The sequence below is a fragment of the Cricetulus griseus genome, assembly GCF_003668045.3.
Source record: "Cricetulus griseus strain 17A/GY chromosome 1 unlocalized genomic scaffold, alternate assembly CriGri-PICRH-1.0 chr1_1, whole genome shotgun sequence".
In the NCBI taxonomy this organism is placed as follows: domain Eukaryota; kingdom Metazoa; phylum Chordata; class Mammalia; order Rodentia; family Cricetidae; genus Cricetulus; species Cricetulus griseus.
Window position 1 is genome coordinate 68843435 of NW_023276807.1, and position 18426 is coordinate 68861860.

The 18426-nt window shown below is 46.0% G+C and overlaps 1 protein-coding gene across 6 annotated transcripts in view; it reads right to left on the reverse strand.

The window, feature by feature from the left end:
• Positions 1-18426, reverse strand: part of Arhgef7 (Rho guanine nucleotide exchange factor 7) — a 79171-nt gene that overhangs the window by 13077 nt on the left and 47668 nt on the right. For 5 of the 6 annotated variants that reach the window (XM_035452203.1, XM_035452198.1, XM_035452199.1 and 2 more), the window contains 9 exons: positions 16099-16237; positions 15399-15458; positions 14590-14736; positions 11270-11356; positions 8497-8575; positions 8190-8329; positions 6185-6409; positions 4428-4521; positions 1034-1123 (listed from right to left, as the gene is read on the reverse strand). In XM_035452203.1, the coding sequence (XP_035308094.1) occupies positions 1034-1123; positions 4428-4521; positions 6185-6409; positions 8190-8329; positions 8497-8575; positions 11270-11356; positions 14590-14736; positions 15399-15458; positions 16099-16237 (1061 nt within the window). The remainder of the gene's footprint in view (positions 1-1033; positions 1124-4427; positions 4522-6184; positions 6410-8189; positions 8330-8496; positions 8576-11269; positions 11357-14589; positions 14737-15398; positions 15459-16098; positions 16238-18426) is intronic. The other variant, XM_035452201.1, reaches the window with a different exon arrangement.

Here is an 18426-nt window from a genome sequence, read left to right on the forward strand (position 1 = left end):
ATCTAAAACCACAAATTCAAAATCTATAAATCTGCTGGCTATCACAACACAATCACTGTAATGAAGATGGAACACTTTAATCATCAAAATTATATCTGTGAATTACCATTCACCCATCCCAATATGCATTCCATGGCTTGAAAGAGTACCCAAGCCTCCCCAGGGCTCTCCTACTCTACTGATCAGTTACAACAGGTTCTTTCCCAGAATTGGCAGGTACAAAAGGGACCTTGCTGACCCTTAGCAAGATCTGAATGCCATAAGCAGCAGACAGTGCAGTGCTGCAAAAATACCACAAGGGGAGGAAGAAACATCTAGTCACCTGTGATGTTACCTGGGGCTTAGCCTGCTACACTAGCTGGCACAGCAGCAGGAAAAGCTCAAGTGGCTAAAAAGTCCTTTCCCCACTTTCTGTCTTTTGAAGGCTGGCAAGACATGAGTCTGAGACAGCCTGAAGGTGTTAAAGAAGTGGGGGAAAGGTGTCTCTCCAAAAACTAGAGTGGAGAAGGGGCAAGACAGGAGATCCACAGCAACTGGGTTCTAGCCAAACAGACAGTTCCAAAATAGATAGGAAAGAGGACTGCTAGGCTCCACCTGCCCATCAAAGGGCCATGGCCTGAGTCAGGCAATGCTCCTGGAGATGCCATGCTGCAGACCCCCACCTGTAGGGAGTTAAGAGAAACCGGCTCAATCTGCCAAATAAATTGACATTGTTTATTTTAAAATATTAAAAACAAAAATAAAAATTTTAAAGATGATAGAAATATGGCTCTAGATGTGAATTTTTAAGTTTTAAAAAAAAGCCCCAGTAACACCATCAAAGAGCAAAAATAAAGCACCACCACTGCCTTCTGCATGCAGCTGTGTAATTAAAGCTTCACAAAGGGTGGGTGCAGGCCTCACAGTGCATGCTATCTAAACACAGCACTGGGGCACACTGGTATGCCACTTGCTAAGCTCCCTCCACAGAGCAGCCAAGTCCCTGGAGCAGCTGCTTGCAGACTGACCCCCACAGGGTAAAGAGCACACTCACTTGAGTTCAGGGTCTGCCTCGTCTTCGCACTTGTGCAGTACGCTTCGATGACCTTCAGGATCTGTGCATCTTCTTCGAGAGCAGCTGTGCCTGTTCAGAGACATGTGAGCCCATCAGCACTCACAGCCCAGAGACATGTGAGCCCACCAGTGCTCAACACAGCCCAGAGCTACGCTGGGCAGTTCAGCAGTTCAGACACTGGCCTTCACTTTCCCATTGTTGGGTCCCAGCCCCCACAGGGTCTCTTCGAGTTGCTTGTCAGCCAACAACCAAAAGTGCATCAGGTGTTCTAGTCCTCCTGGCTTACAGCCCCGGCCTCACCCCACTACACCTGGGAAAACACAAGCTCTTCTTCCATGAGCTTACACCTGGGGTTTTTCCACTGTGCTGTAAGCGTGTATAAGGCTGCTCTCTCTCTGGAAAACGACGGACGAATAAAGATGGAAAGACGCACATAGGACAAGCGGCTGGACGTCTCTGCTTTTAACTAAATCTCCAGGCTTTCACCGGATACTCAGACTTAGTCGTGCCTCGGGCGCCACACCCATTAGCTAATCCAAGTTCTTATACTAATCCAAGTAGTTATAAATGGGTATATTAAAGAGCTTTGAAGGTCTTGAAACTAACACACTGCAAAAGGCTAGCACCACAACTCTGTAGAGTTCTAATCCCTCAGAAAGGCAGTTCCCCCACCCATACACTGGAAACAGCATGAGGAATATGCAACCACAGAAGACAACAGCAGTAAGGAGATATCAAGTCTCATGAAGTCAGGAAGTGAGAACCAGAGCCAAGCACCCCAAGTTTCACAGATTGGACCTTGAGACATGGACCAAGTGTGAGGAGTGAAGACAGGAAACTTCTAGAAAGGCACAGGCCTCCAAAGGGGCATTTCTTCTGACCCAGGAATTCCCAGTCAGACACTAATGTAGGAAATTTACCATGCCAAGCAGAAGCGTCTCAAAGCTCAGCCTTCAGTGTGCCCCTGGGTGCCAGCTTCATCTCCAGGCAGAGGTCAGAAGAACATGTGAGGCAGTGGCAACAGGCATGGCCCTCATCACCACTGTGCTCACACATGGAAGAAAGCTATTTGTATATTTTCCTCCTCTTCTGGTTCTGTCCTAAGTTACTCACTTATGCTTTTTTAATTCACCTATTCTAATAAAAACACAGAAGAATAAAAGGCTGATATTCTTATAGCTGTAAATAATTGTGCCCCAGTAACTTTTATGTATCTATTTGAGACAAGGTCTCACTATGTTGCTTTGACTGCTCTAGAACTTGCTAAGTAAGCCAGGCTGACCTCTTAACTTACAGAAATGTGTCTGCCTCAGTCTCGATTGCTGGGATTAAAGGTATGTACTACTACATCCAATTCTCAGCAACATTTTAAGGAAGTAAATTGTATATAAAGCAAACCAAATATTTACTTCAAGATAGTGGACTGCAGTCCCAAGAGCTAAAAGCCCTTGAAAAAGCCCAAATCCACACCAGCTGGCTACTTCCGAAGAACACAGGAGGCTGCAGCAAAAGCTTCATTCTCTCTGGGCAGTCAGGTGTGAAGGCACCAGCTCCCCTTTCGGCAGCCATAACGGCTGAACACGTGCTTGTCTGACCTTGTCCTAGACACTAGAAAGTCAAACGCCTGCCTCGTGACAAGGAACCAATCAGAAGTTAGCTGATGGCGCTATGCTTTACGACTCTGGGTGTGATTTACGGACAAGCATACAGCAATGACGCACAGAGCATAGCAACCACCCTGGGAGGGCCTATGTGCCATAACAACCAGTTGGCCAATCAATACAGGGCAAGCCCTCCAAGGCTGGAGGTACACCAATCGTGAGCCTGTGCGTACCCCTAGATACTCCCCTTACTCTGTCCTACAAGATCTCTCAGGAGCCCCTAGGAGTTGTCTTTGCTAGCCATCCGCCATGGCGGGTGAGTGAAAGACCCGAGCTAACATGGGGTTAGCTCGTAAAAAAAAAAAAAAAAAAAAAAAAATTAATGCTGCTTTGTATCCAGCTGAAAGCCTCATGCAGTTTGCAGCAAGCTCTCAAATCCACCTGGTGATTGGGGTGACCGAGGTCGTGGCCTGGGACCCCGGATACCTGAGTTTTCCGGGGGTCTAACAGGTGTGCTTTGTCTGGCTGCTGTAACCAGTTCTCTGCACTCACACTTGGGTGAGCTCGTGTAGATCGCACGGGGCACAAGGGCAGAGAAAGAGCCATAAAGCCACAAACACAGGGCAGGCTCGCTGTGTACACAGCCATGCCAGTCACTCTCCTCACAGCAGCAGATGTTCTTCTGCTGCCATTCAGTGTGGACTACTGCAGACTGTATAATCTCCTGGCCTTCCATGTGCACATGACTTATCATCCAATTGCAGAAGCTTTAGCATAGTGAGGTTTGCTGGACACCAGTCAGGCCCCAGGTACTGAGTGGGGATCATTACCATTTCTTCAACCCTTGTCCTTGCTCTGGCACATCATCCCTAACCTGCTGGGACTTCTTGGTGAGGACATGGGTACTGGACTGCCTGTCCTCTGAGTTCTGAGCACGTGGCTTTCTGCTTGCCCAGACCTCTCCTGCATCAGAACCACAGGCCCACTATCCACTCAATCCTGCCTCCTGGTTTATGTCTCTCCCAACACAAGCCCACCCTGCCAACTGTACACCTACGCACCAATAGGACAGCTGAGGCTCCCTCAGCTTCCCCCCAACCCTGCACCCAAAAGGGGTGGAGCATTTAGAACTGGGCACTGCTCCTATTTGTGTCAACTCTTGAGCAGGTTGCTAGAGGATGCTCTGCAGCATCCTCGGTCTCCATCAACAGACACCAGTAACAGGCACCTGGCTATCACAATAAAATGTTTTTAGGCATTGATCCACATCTCCTGGAGCAAATCTACCCACCTGAGGGCCAGTGCTGTGGACCTGATCTTCCCAGCTTGCCTCACAGCTGGATACAAAGCAGCATTAAATGTCTGCCAGTGACTGAGGTCTGACCAGCATGGCAAATACTTGTTGAATAAGGGCCACCAGGCACACCTGAGCCCAGCCCTCACACTTCCTAACAGACGAGCCACAGGAGAAACAAAAGGAAGATGGGTCTGCTGGGTGGAGCAGAGCAAAGGCAACAGAAGATCACTGCTCCTCAGAGATGCAGACTGGGGTGGGGCTGGAGTACAGGTGATACAATACTGGACTAGAACTAAGGGTGTGAACAAGTCTTACAAAGCAGAGGCAGGCTGGTGAAGCCTGATCCACTCTATCACCTACTACTATTCAAGGCGCAGGCCCTGCTCTCCTCTGCACTATGGGAAGGTCATCTCTTCCACTGTGTGTTACTAAGGCTCATGAGGTGTTACTAAGGCTCCCCCAGGTAGGCACTCACTCTTGCGCACAGCAAACTCCTCGTCTGAAGGTTTCCGTTCAGGCTTGCGCTTCGGCAGCAGCTTTTTCATAGTCTTTGGGCTCTTACTAAGATCCTAGGAAAACACCATTGACAAAACATGCTAACAGGCTCTATAAGAAACTGGCCGACCACCACCAAGCACCTCCCAACCCCATCACCCATTCTTCCATTTGTCTCTGCCAGTGCCAACACAAACCCAAACCAAGAGGCAGAGGACAATTTAGCATCCCTCTGTAACACTCTTCAGTTCTGACGAAAACCTTCCTGTTAACAGAACCAGACCCCATGCATCCCACAAGAGCATACAGTAGTTTAAGGCCTCTGTTGAAAAAGAGAAAGGACAGGCAGCCCGCTCACACACTCCCCATAAGCAGGGCAGGGCTGTCCATTCTGGGCTATAAGGGAAGGAAAATAAGGTTATTTAAAAAGAACAGAGAGTAAAGATACCTTCAGGAAAATATACAAAATCCCAAAGTTAAAAGCAAAGGTAGCAGGCAGGGAATCAATGGCTAAGCGCAGACCAGAGGGGAAAGGACTTGCTGGCTTCTCTGTGCAGGCCTGTGTCCCCAGCTCTGAGCCAAGTAGAGATAGTGTAGCAACAATCTTAGCACTGTCCCTTTGGGGTAAAAAAGGAGTGTGTACACAGCGTGAGGATGAGGTTCAACCAGGAGCACATTAGGGGCAGACACCTGCCTGACTGCTGCCATCACGCAGGGATGAAGCACGTCTAGGGCAGAGAAGACTTTCACAGCTATCTCTTCTGCTTTCATTTGTTTTTGTTGTTGTTTTGAGATGAGTCTATGTAGCCCTCGCTGGCCTGGCACTCATTATATACATCAGGCTGGTTCCCACAGGGATCCTCCCGTCTGCATCTGGGGTGTTAGAATTAAAGGCATCTGCTATCACACCCTGACTGACTTCATTTTTTGAAACATCTCTCCTGTGGTTCATGCTGGCCTCAAATTTCCTATGTAATAGATAATGACCTTAGACATAAATCAGTTCCAAAAGAACTGTACTGTGAACTCAACAGAGCACACCTGAAATACAGGAGCACTCACCAAAAAGACCCTATACTCTATCTCTTACAAGCAACCAGGTCTAGGCTCACACCTACTGGTCACCTGGCTTCTTTGTGACACTCACCAAAGCTGAGCCTCCTCAGGTGAAAGCAGGGTTAGGTGGAGCGCATGAGACTGCAGACACTTAGTGAAGACACAAGTGCACTATGGCTACACTTGGCATGCAGGAAAGAGGAGTGGATTGAAGACAGTTGATGCAACTCCTCCAAGGCCAAGGAGGCACTGCCTTCAAGGACTGCACCATTTTCACTGGGAAACCTACTCTTTACCTCCAACAGCCTCAGACTCTGGGTCAGATCTTGGGCCTAGAGTGACATGCAGTAGGGCAAAGCCCTAGCAGCCTACTCATTCACGAGCACCTCAGGCTCGGTGCCTCCTGGGCACCACCCTGCCAAGCACAGGCACAGTACATACAGGTCCGAAGGTGGTGCAGACCCATCTTATAGGTTTAAAGGTGCCTCCTGGCCCCTGCAGAAGGGGATAGCAGACCCTTTTCTCAGTTCTGAAGGATTCATTGGGGGTCCTTACGCCATAACAGAAACACAAGACTGAACTCACTGAAATGACAAATGGAACTAAGTGCAGACCTTCACACACCCAGATGTTAAGACATGCTCACTGTAGCTGGCAGTCTGAGTGGCTGCAGGACCTCACCTCCTTGTAGCAGAGAGCAGCTGAGGGCCGGAGGGGAGGTGCAGGCCGCAGGCAGCTCAGGCTCCAAGGCTTGGGGGTCTTCGGAGGCTCCAGGGGTCCCCAGCTGATGGTGGTGTGGGGGGTACCATGGTGAGAGGGGTGGGGGAGTGTGTGGTACGCAGGTGTCAGTGCCACAGGCTTGCTGTCCCCGTGCTTGCTGGATGGAGTGATAGGATGGGAGGGAAGCTGCCAGGCACAAAAGCAAGAGCAGAAAGAGCATGAGATGGGTGAGGCCACTGGAGAAGGCCCTAACCACACAGTTTTAATCCCTCGCTGAACCATACTCCTAAGCGATGCTGAGAGATCCACACTCTACACAGGTTACAGCTGCAATGTCACAGTGTGTGAGGAAACTAGTGCTAGCATCACAACTTCAAAACAGGTACTCCTGACTGGAGCATGATGGCTGATGATGGGGGAATCCTCCCTGGAAATATAGTATCACCTGTTAACACAGGGACAAGGAAAACTAAGACCTGTCCCTTGTGCAGAGAGGGGAAAGGAGGGAACAATTTTCTTGGGGCACAGCAGCCAGGTCCATCCCATCTATGTCTCTTTCCTGTTTGGGCTAACCCAGGTGCCACAGAGCTGTGTGAAGGCAGAAATATGGACCATTTGGCCTTCATATAAAGATGTTAATCTCTGGAATAAAGGTATTTTTCACTTAAACAAAATCTCACCTTGCTTGAATAAAAACAGTAATTTGAAATATGATTTTTCAGTGGCATATATTATTAAGGTTTATATTCTTATAAAACCCCAAAATCAACCATGCTGACAATGGGATGAAAATGTTAATAAAGTAAGTGTGACTCAAATGAGCCCCTTGATTTCAGCAGCTGATACAGTTAATGCACAACTGACAGGAGCTATCTGCATAGCTCTGGGAACTGAACAATGGTAAGACACAATCCTAAGGCTGTGAAGGCTGTGCACCATAGAGCTGAAGAACAGTGCCCAAAGCAGCAGGTCACCCACTAGTTGTTGGTTCATGGCACATTATGACACTATGCCAGTACAAAACAAGCTTTCTCAAAATAAGTAATTACAGAGGAGAAAGCTGTATGTACCCCATGGCCCTTGTAGCAGTAATATTGAAATAAATAGCCTTCTCTTCACAACTATTTTTGTTTGTTTTGTTTTCTTTTTTGCTTTTTTAGGATAGAGTTTCTCCGTGTAGCCCTGGCTGTCCTGGAACTCACCCTGTAGTCCAGGCTGGCCTCGAGCTCACAAAGATCCACCTGCCTCTGAAAGGTTCGTTCTGTTTTTTCAGTAAAAATAGTTAAGTTTTAAAATAATACCAACTTCTCAACCAAAATGTCCACACAAAGTTTAAACACTAATGCTGACATATTTTGAAATCCCTACCTCTAAAAAGCCAAAGTGCTGCTGAGTTTTTGATTAAGTGAAAAAAATAAAAGATTTGTTTTTGGTTGCTTTCATTGTTTTGTTTTGCTTCTGTTTAGAGTCAGGGTCTCAAGTAGCACAGGCTGGCCTTAATATGCAGAGAAGGATGACCTTGGAATTCAGATCCTTAAGGCCCACCTTTCCAAGTGTTGGGAATACAGCCACATGCTATCAACCCAGGATGGACCTTTGTGTTAAGGAAGACCTCTACCACCTGAGCCCAGGGCCAACCCTGTCATTTCTTAAAGTAAATCAGGAACTGTGTCCAATGCCTTCTTAACACCATTATCACTTCTCTTCTGCTTTTTGGTTTGTTTGAATACATATATAAAGTTTTAAATTCTCAGAAAAATCACTGACAGGGCCAGTGGGGAACCCTCTCAGGTAGCTCTGAGCATCAGGAAGCTTGAGAGGACACATAGAGGTGTCTGTGGGGCAGTGTGCTCTGTGATGACAACTACACAAGAAGGAGACAGGGTTTAAAACTCCTGCACCCACTGACAGCCCCAACCTGAGACACTGCTGTGAGAGCCAAGAAAGGAAGATATGTGGTCCTTACTGTGTGTGATGGCACTGAATGGGGCTTGATGGTGGGGTTGGTCACAGAGGTGACCTTCGTCTGCTTCTGTAAGTGGTCCACCCATTCATGAAGGTCCTGCTGGTTGTTGCAAGACACCAGAATCCGCTCGATCATGCTCCCTAGAGAGGAGGAGGTGGAATTACAAGTAAATGCACACAGGCACATATAGACACCCAGAAGCTGAGGCCACTTTTACACAACCTTTGAAATATGCAAGGCTCAACATTCAAGGATAGGCTGCCTCTCCTCACTGTGACACAGCATCTGCACATGCTTGGCACGTTACCTGATATTTCAAATGCATTCCTATGGTTTTCACTGTCCTCGAGTTTTGTGATTGTCATTCCTGTCGTTGGTAGCTTTCCCTAAAAGAGACCCCCCCAAAAAAAAAAACAATTAATGCTTTTCTTATAGAGGAGGTGCCATTGAGCATCAAATGACTTGACATGTGGCAGCACAGCCACATATACGAAATATCAGCCCATGGTAAAGAACCCAAGTAGGCAAAATGGCAGAGTATGACTCAAAGCAGGACTTTCATCTAGCTGGTGAGTCTGTGGACACAAGACAGGAGATAGCCCCCGCTTCAAAGGACACACTGCAGAAGAACGCACGCTACCTTACAGAAACCCAACTGATGAGAGACAGAGACAAGAACACACACTGAGACACTGTGTGCTGTACTCTGTCGAACAGAAAATACACATCGAGATCAGACAGAAGCCACAGGGTGCACAGGTGACAGTCCAGATGGGACTCTCAACAAAGCAGGGAATGCCAGTTGAGACATGATCGGGACAAAGTTCATGCACTCAACACCTTTCCTTAAGACTGTGACACCTGGTGGCCAAAGACCAAATCTTTATTTACAGAGTCTATGGGTTTTGGAGCCCCAGGAAACAGCTGTTAGCTAAAAACAGGGCTTTATCTATCAGTAGGCAGGACAGTACTTGTGCTCATGAGTTTTTGTCAATTGGACACAAGTTAGAGACACCTGGGAATAGGAAGCCCCAGGAGGAACTGCCATCCTCCCAGTGGCCCCTAGGAAAGCCTGTGAGGCATTTTCCTTGATTAATGGTTGATGCAGGAGGCCAGCCCACTGCAGGACACTCTACCCTTGGGCACGAGGTCCTACAAAGTGTAAGAGAAGCAGCAGGCAGCACTCCTCCATAGTCGCTGTCACTGTTCCTGCTTTCCTGCCTTGACATCTTCACTGATGGATTGTCACTTGGACATGGGAGTCAAACAATCCTTGACTCCTCAAGTTTCTTTTGGTTACTGTGTGTAAACAGCATCCAAAGCAAACTAGGACAACTGCTGACCTGGGGTCAGGGAACATGCAGCAGTGCCAAAACCTGGCAGGTACCCTTAGTATGTGGCAGTGGAGGCTAGAGAGGTGGAGAGGTGTCAGCATCCAACACCACACCACACAGAACTACTTCCCCACGAATGCCCTAGTCCAGGTTAAAAAAAAAAAAAAAAAGTCAAGCACTCCAAGCAGTCAAGGGCAAAGCTGAGAGCCCAGCAGACAGCCTGATACCCATGGCTGAGGCAGTGCTGTCTGTGTGCTTTCCCTGGTGCAGCTCAAACCCGTACCTTAGGAATCTAGTGCTGGTGCTGGCATCTCCAAAGCCAGTGGGGGAATCTGCTGTTTCGTTTTTAAGGCTGTTCCTACTACTTAGCCCATACTAGCCTCAAAATTCTCTATTTTTCTCCCTTGCCCCCTCCCCTCAGGTGCTAGGGTTGCATGCATGCCCATGACCCAGCAGTCAGTGCTCCACCAACAGAGATGAGCACTGAGGTGCTGTCTATCACCAGCGCTGATTAGCATGCTCTCGGGAACTGTGTGGAGCACAAAGACAGCAGCATCTGGCCTCATGCCACAGCAAGAGATGATCCCAGCAGAAGTATAGCCCAGACTGAGGCTCTGGGGTACAAAATGGTGCCAGGAACAGGTACCTCTCAAAGGGAGCTGCCACTCTGGCACCTTAGTCACCCAGCCTCTCCTCAGGGGGCCTCACCAATGCAGGCCTTGCATTTCTGAGTCTCCCCATGCATATCTGCTTTGCCGTCTGGAAAGGTACCTTTGGAACAACTGTGGTGACAAGCCCTCCCAGGAGCAGAAAAAAAAACATCTTTCCACTCAGGAATCTACACTCCTTCCCAAAACATAAAAGAGCCCAGTCATACTGAAAGATGCAACAGAATTTCATGCCCTTCTGTATGCTTCGAATATGCACTGGTTTTATTGGTGGATGAATAAAGCTGCTTTGGTCAATGGACAGGCAAAAATATAACTAGGTGGGAATTCCAAACCAAGATGCAGAGAGAAGGAAGGCGGAGTCAGGGAGACGCCATGTAGTCTCCAGGGAAGCAAGATGTGAGCTAACAAGCCATGAGCCTCATGGTTACATACAGAATATCAGAAATGGGTTAATTTATAGGAAGAAGCCTGAACCATTGGCCAAACAATAATACTATATATTAGCCTCTAAGTGATTATTTCGTAAGTGGCTATAGGGACCCAGCAGGCGGGAAAAAAGCGGCTCCAAGCCAGGCGGTGGTGGTGCACGCCTTTAATCCCAGCACTTGTGAGGCAGAGGCAGGCAGATCTCTGTGAGACCAGCCTGGTCCATAAGCCACAGAGAAACCCTGTCTCGAAAAAACAAAAAACAAAAACAAAAACAAAAACAAACAAACAAAAAAAGCTGGTCCAGTGGAACCAGGCAAGACAGAGAAATATCAAACTACAAGAAGTAAACTTGCCAGGCGGTGGTGATTCACACCTTGTATCCCAACACTCGGGAGACAGACACAGGCAGATCTCTGTGAGTGCGAGACCAGCCTGGTCTACAAGAGCTAGTTCCAGGACAGCCTCCAAAGCCACAGAGAAACCCTAACTCGAAACTCTTCCCCCCCCAAGAAGTGAAATTACAGATAAGAACTCATAATCGTGACTTTATAGTATCACATACCATGCATATACAGGCATGTACAATGTGAGTACATAAATTCAAAGGCATCCACAAACAAAAACGTGTCAATTTAATTGTCTTTACCTGATAGATGAAACCGCTCATCCTGGGACTGGCAGACAACATGAGCAGAAGGCTTGGGAAGAGCAGGAGATATCGCTCATTCTTTTCCTAATATCAAAAACAATCTGCTCACACATGTACACACAAATCTTCACACAAGACCCTATGGAACTATATACCATATTTCCTAATTAAGACTTCTGCCAAATTATACTGGCAGTACTAAATGCTGACAAAGTATAGCCAAGTCTACATTAGACAGACTGAATCTACACTAAACCCTAGCACAACATGGCACTATAACAGCACAAAATACCCATGCCATTACATTTTCCAAGACAGAAAGTAACTAAGTGATTCAAGAGCCCTGAGCTTGCAAGCTCCTGTAAGACATCTTTTTTTCTTTTTAAGGTTTATTTAATCAGGTGTGATAGTGCATGCCTTTAATCCCAGCATTCCTGAGGCAGAGGTAGGCAGGCAGATCTCTATGTGTTCCAAGTCATCCAGGCCTATATACTGAATTCTAGGACAATCATAGCTATGTAACCACAAGACCCCATCTTAAAAAATAAAATAAAATAAAAAATGAAGGTTTATTTATTTGTATTATGTGTATGAATATCTTTCTGCACTGCATGTATGTCTGTGTACCACACTGAGTACAGCACCCAAAGAGACCACAAGAGGGTATTGATCCCTGGAACTAGAGTTACAGATGGTTGTGAGCTGCAATGGATGTGCTGGGAATCAAACCCCAGGACCTTGGGAAGCGCACCAAGTATTCTTAACCACTGAGCCATCTCTCCAGCCCTGTGTGGAGTATCTCTGAATACTACTTGGTAACTTTCTGTTCATGGCCCAGAGAAAAAGAACTTAAAATTTTTAATGAGGGATGGGGACAGGTGGATTTTTTAAGATATAAGAAAAATAGGGCAAAATGTTAAGTAAATGTTGGCTCTCATCTGATAAACATTTTCTGGTTTACATGGAAAACCTAAAGTATTTCCTGTATATTAAATATCATTTGCCTCAAGAAAGCAAAAGTCATAGAGAACACACACATCTAAGAGACAAAAGTCCTGAGAATCTAAAAGTCAAAGAAACAGGCATGAGTCCTCCATCGTTTGAACCACCATCTTCAGATGTGGGTAAGTACAATGAACAGCTTTCCCAAGCATGTTCTTCACAATGTCACACCAATTCTAGGGGTAGCAGGGATGAAGGGGTGTCTGTATCCTAAAGAAGGTGCTGAAAACAACCTATTACGTTCTCTTGAGGGTGCACATGCTGGAAGATCTCTCCCCTTGAGGGCATGACAGCTCTGATTCTCTTTGGGGAAATATCCACCACTGTTAGGGAGACTTAGCATCTTGGGAAATGTTGCATAGTTATCTAAAACAAAACTTAAAAAACACAGCTAAGGGGCTGGAGATGTCTCTGTGGTTTAAGAACACTGGCTGCTCTTCTCGAGGACCTCGGTTTATTCCCCAGCACTCGCATGGAAGCTCACAACTGTCTGTAACTCCATTTCCAAAGGGATGAGACACCCTCTTCTGGCCACTGTGAACACTGCACAAACCTTAGACAAAAACATGCATGCAAGCAAAACACCCACACACATAAAATCATTTGATTAAGGAACAAATTTCTGGAACTCAAAGAAACCATTCTGAGCGAGGTAAGTCAATCACAAAAAGACAAACATGATATGTACTCACTCATATGTGGACCTGCTTTATGATACATAGTAGTAACCATGCTTTATCAGAGCTGTTTTTAATGATTTTGCTCAGAATGGTTTCCTCCCAGATGATGACTGAGAAGCTAATTTAAAAAAAAAAAAAAAAAAAAAAAAAAAAAAAAAAAAAAAGGTGCCAAGTACCACAAGAGTAACAGAACTGTGCTGTTTTCTGGGGATTCTGTTTTTTACTTTTTTGTTGTTATTTGTTTGTTTGTTTTTGGTTTTTTGTTTTTTGTTTGTTTTTAAATGGAGTGTGCTGGATATCTCTACAATTTTGTTTAAATGACTGCAGAACCTGGAAAAGCTGTTACTGCTATTGATGCATAACATATTGCCATTATTGGTCTTTTTATATAAATATAAATATATATATATATATGCTAATTGAAACTCAAATATGTGATGAATCCAAGGTGTTTCAGTGAGTGCTCACCTGTGCATGCAAATTTGATTTCATCTTTAGTAAGTAGTAAAGTTATATGCTTGCCAAAAAAAAAAAAAAAAAGTGACACACTGGAAGACAAATGTCACACAATTTCAATTTTATGTGTAACCTAGAAATGATGAACTTATTTATGGGAACAGAGAGCAGAATTGTGGCTATTAGGCTTCAATGTAGGTCTTTTAACAATGGGGAAACAATTGGTTTACGGATATAAAACTGCAGTTGGACAAGAGGCACGGACTCTGTGAAGCCTAGAGGTCTATTGAGAGCATGATAAATATGGTTGATAACAATATGCTATATTTTAAAAGTTGTGAGATAGTATACTTTAAGTGTTCTCAAAACAAAAATGATGAATATGTGTGATATAACATGTTAATTGGTTTAATTTAGCCATGCCATTGTGAACATACTGTATTGTGTATCACAATTGTGCATGACTTTATTTATGAGTTAAATAAATGAAAGGGAAAAAAAGGAATAAATTTCTGAAAGATGTGAATGTTTCAGGTCAATGTGGTAAAAGAAGAAAGTGACAATTTCTTACAGTATCTACACTGTACTGTGGTGGGGACACTCAGGGCAAGTTCTGCTTTTTCTTATCCAAATGGCTGTGTGTGTGCAAGGTGAAGCTCAAGAGTGAGTTTGCCCCACCATCAAAAGGACTACCTCCCATGATGATCACCCATTAACAGGCAACTGTCACTGTGGAGGGATGCCACTTAACAAGTCAGAAACAAAGATATGACTCCAGAAATAAGACACCAGAATACACAGAAGCCAGTGCCATAAAACACTAGGCTTCCAAAAGTATTCTCGGATGAGAAGCCTGAGCCAGGCCAGGCAATTGTCTCTAGAAGACACCCGTAAATGATGAGATACATGCTGGTCTCTTCCAGTCTTAGGTGGATACCCTCTCTCAGTTCACAGGGATCCGGACCAAGCTGATCCTGGGTGGATATGAACCTGCAACAAGCCCGTCTGCTCTGAGTTTTCCATACACACCATAAGCTCTCCACATCTGCCAAGGATAAAAAGTGGGCCCCAAGTGTAGGACTCCTACACACTGTCAGTAGTACACGCCATTACTCTAGACCTGAGATACAAAACCTGACGAGTGGACAAAGCCATGATGGTGAAGATGGGCCCCAGTACCTCACTTCCTGCGCACTGAATGGTGACTTGGGACATGTAAGTAACACTGCCCAGTGACTTTATGTCATCCCCCTCCCAGCTCCGGATGGGCTCCGTAAGAATCTGCAGCTCCAGCTCTTTCCTTTTTCGGACTTCTTGACAATGGGCCTGTGGGACATAGCACACAACCGTTTATAGATAGAAGCTTCTAGAACCTTGCCTTCACCACACTGCTTCTGTTTTTACAATTACTATTCTGTACCAGCGGGATGATGAATGATTTAACTGCAAGGAGTTGGTGGATTCAAGCCAAGGAAACAAAATGCACACGTGGCACCTTAAGCTTTAATAAGCAATTCTGTCAGTTTCAGGAAGCCATGTACAGTGGACGAGAGCATTTCCTTCGGGCTTCATCAGTGTCTGCCAGCAGACATGCCCAAGAGGAGGAAGTAGCATGGCTATGTACAGCAATGTGTGTCTAAAGCACAGCTGGACAATACGACAAGTGAGGACTTGTGTCCTGGATGCCACTCAAGAGCTCTAGACTTGGAGGCAGGGGAGTTAAATGACTACAGCATCTACAGCAAAAACCATGCCATGTCCTTTCTGAATCTCAGTCACCCCAGTTCTGGCTCGTGTCCACAGTGCACTTTGGGGAGAATTTACTGGCAGTGGAATGTTGCTATGCATGACCTTTACCTCATTCCAATGAACACTGCATTCAATTCACAAGTCACTCGTTTACTGTGTCTCTTTTCCAGTGGGTGTTAATTCAACACGCATTTGTCATGATAATGTCTGAGAGAAAGTAAATAAGCTTAATCGCTTACTGAGAGGTTTTTGAAGGCAGTCATGGACTTCTGAATATCTTGTCTATCAGGGTGATAATCCTGTGGATAAAAGAGAGACATGATTAACTTTCACACTGGAGCATCCTGGAGACTAGCCTGGAACCTTTGACACTGTTCAGAGTCCTTAGTTTCTCAGCATTTGAGGACTGCTTATCTTTTAAGGGATCATTTGGAACAAAACTGCCAAGAGGGGTCAGCAAGCAACATTGTTCTATAAATAAAGCCTCATGAGAGCATGGCTACAAGCTTGTCCACAGCGATCTCTTTCCTGCCCTCTAAGGGCAGGGCTGAGCTGAACAGTTACAAAGAAGGTGCACAAGAATAAGCAGGACGGCCAGGATCCCTGTCAGCTCTCAAGCTGTTATCCCAGACTACAATAAACATCCCCATTTTCACCCTGCAACTCAGGATCCTACTGCTTGTAGCTAAATGCTGACAGGACACCCAACACTACTTGAAAATTACTCTTTGCAGGTTTTGGAGCACTTGGTGGGCAGATGGGTGCATGATGAAGTAAAAAAAAATGATACTTCCTCCTAAGTCTGGATGAGGAGAAAATCTCCACGCTTAAAGTCCCTCTGAAAACCACTAAGTTAGAAACTCGAGACGAGCTCTGGGATAGTCTCACAGACATGAGGTCAGACATGGCTCAGGGCCTCTGGTCAGGAAGCAGTGGCACCTCCATGTGTCTCTCCAGCTCCTTCAGTAGTGTGGGGTACTTGTCCAGGCGCATGAAGGGCTTGCTGAGGCCAGTGGTCAGCACCAGGATTCCAGGACTGCTGGCACCTTTGGATTCCATGAACTCGCCCAGGTCCTCACTGAGCAGTAGGAGAAGAAGGGAGAGGGGAAGAGGCTCCAGTCAGGGACACAGGGCCAGAGCTCTGCATCACAGCCAGTTTCTTCTATGACAAAATGGCATACTACAGTGGCTGCAGCTTTACACCCACAAATGTGCTGGTTACCACGCAATGTGAAAAATACCCAAAACCACTCTCAACTCTCACCTCAATTGCACATATCTTTACTCAATCCCAGTGACAAAAGGGCCCTAGGCATGCTGGCTTATTGGAACCTTTACAAGGTCTCCTGAGAGAAAGCTGATAAGAGCTTCAATAAGCTGTCTCTGAGCCTCAGAGACCTACGTGAAGGGACCCACACCCTAACGAGAGGTCTGACCAAGTCCTGGTGAACTGATCACATTCTCTAGGAGCATTAGTGGCACACACAGAGCAGCACAGAAGGACAGGGCCAGGTACAGGCTCTAGCACGGGGGGAGACTGTCACAGCATCACTTCATCTCACCCCCACAGAACATACAGAAAGCAGTGGGGACACATGGCAGGCCCAAAATTTAGAGAGCATTAAAAACAAGTCTTAAACACTCTACGCCCTTTCACAACCCCTTCACTAGTCAGCAAATGTTCCTATGACAAGTCTCAAATGACAAGAATTGCCCAGAGTCCTCAGTTTCTGCTGGACCCTCTCTCTGCTTTTCCCACTGAGGGAAAAGTGGGCCCCCGTCATTCAAGTATTCCAGGGTTTGGAGACATGTCATAACACAGTCACAGCAGAGAATTCATAGCATCCCCTGCTCAGAACTCATAAGAATAAAATAAATTTAAACAAGCCAAAGTAACTGTATGTGATCTGCATGCAACATTCTGTGCTGCCAGGAAAAAACATTCACAGCAAAGAACAGAAACAGAACTACACAAAACTTCCTAGACAGTTTCATCTGCAGCTTAACACCATAATTAAAACAATTCATTACAGCTATTCTGACAGAATGATGGCAAATTCGGCTTAGTTTTCACTGATATAGGCCACCATGTAGCCAAGCAAAGGTAACAAACTGTGGAAAATGTGTTCTTACAGAACAACTTATAGAACCCATTCAGAACACGTGGCCCCTAGGACCATGTATCAACACAACAAAGGAGAGGTGCATAGCCATCAGGAGATCTACACCCAGCGCTACAGCTAGGCTAGAACACTTGCAGAGGGCTAAGGCTGACAGCTAAGAATGTAGAACAAACCCAAACTTGTGTGCTCTAGGCACATCTTCCCATCAGTGAACTACCCCCCAGCTTACAAAGGCAAAGATTTCAGACTGGAATATACAACCTTACTTGCAAAACTAGGCTCTGGCATCAAACAGAATCTATTGGCCACAGTGTGGTAGCATCATAAAAGCAAAAGATAGATAGCTAGCCCAGCAACTCAGTAGAGACAGCACTGCTAAAAGAGGTGATCAGACAGGAGAACACGTGGCTCCAAGCACCAACTTACGCCTCAGGAGGAGGATGGGATCTGTGGCAGGCTGAGGGGGAACCCTCACAGCTCAAGTACCTCAGAAGAGCACACAAACACCACATCCTGCTGTCTGCCGGCTCAGGACTCTCCTCTTTATGGCTCAGTATCCCACAACCAGCTGTTCCAGGCTCTTCAGAGCAGACCCTAAGGACCCCACTCCACATTCAGCATGCCACGTTGAACAGACAGCTGGGACACTCCCAGGGCAACACCTAGTCTGTGTCCTTCCCCCCTGTTATTTTGATATGTGCTTGCCTTTCAGACAGGACCCAAATAGTCACTGGGGTAATAGCAGAGTGGAGGTGAACAGCACTGCCCACTGGCATCTGGCCTCAGCTCTGCTACTTTAACCACCTCCCTCCCACAGAAGTAAGACAGACTCTACCCAGGACTGTCCACCCTGCCATTTCTGTTCTCATACTCCACCCTGTAGGACCAGGCATACTCTCCAAAATATGTATGGGGGGTGGGGTGAGGGATAACATCTCACTTGCTCTCTATCTCCCATTTCAGTACATCAATAATTCCTAAAGAATATTTAGAGACACAAACTTAACACCTGGGTTTTGCTTCTGTAAAATTTCATAACTTCTAAGCTCAGAGAGTCAATGTAATATGTAACTGAATATAAGTTTCCTGCTAAAGAGAACAAGAGGCTGACCTAGCCCCATCCCAGGGAGGAAGGAGGAGAACA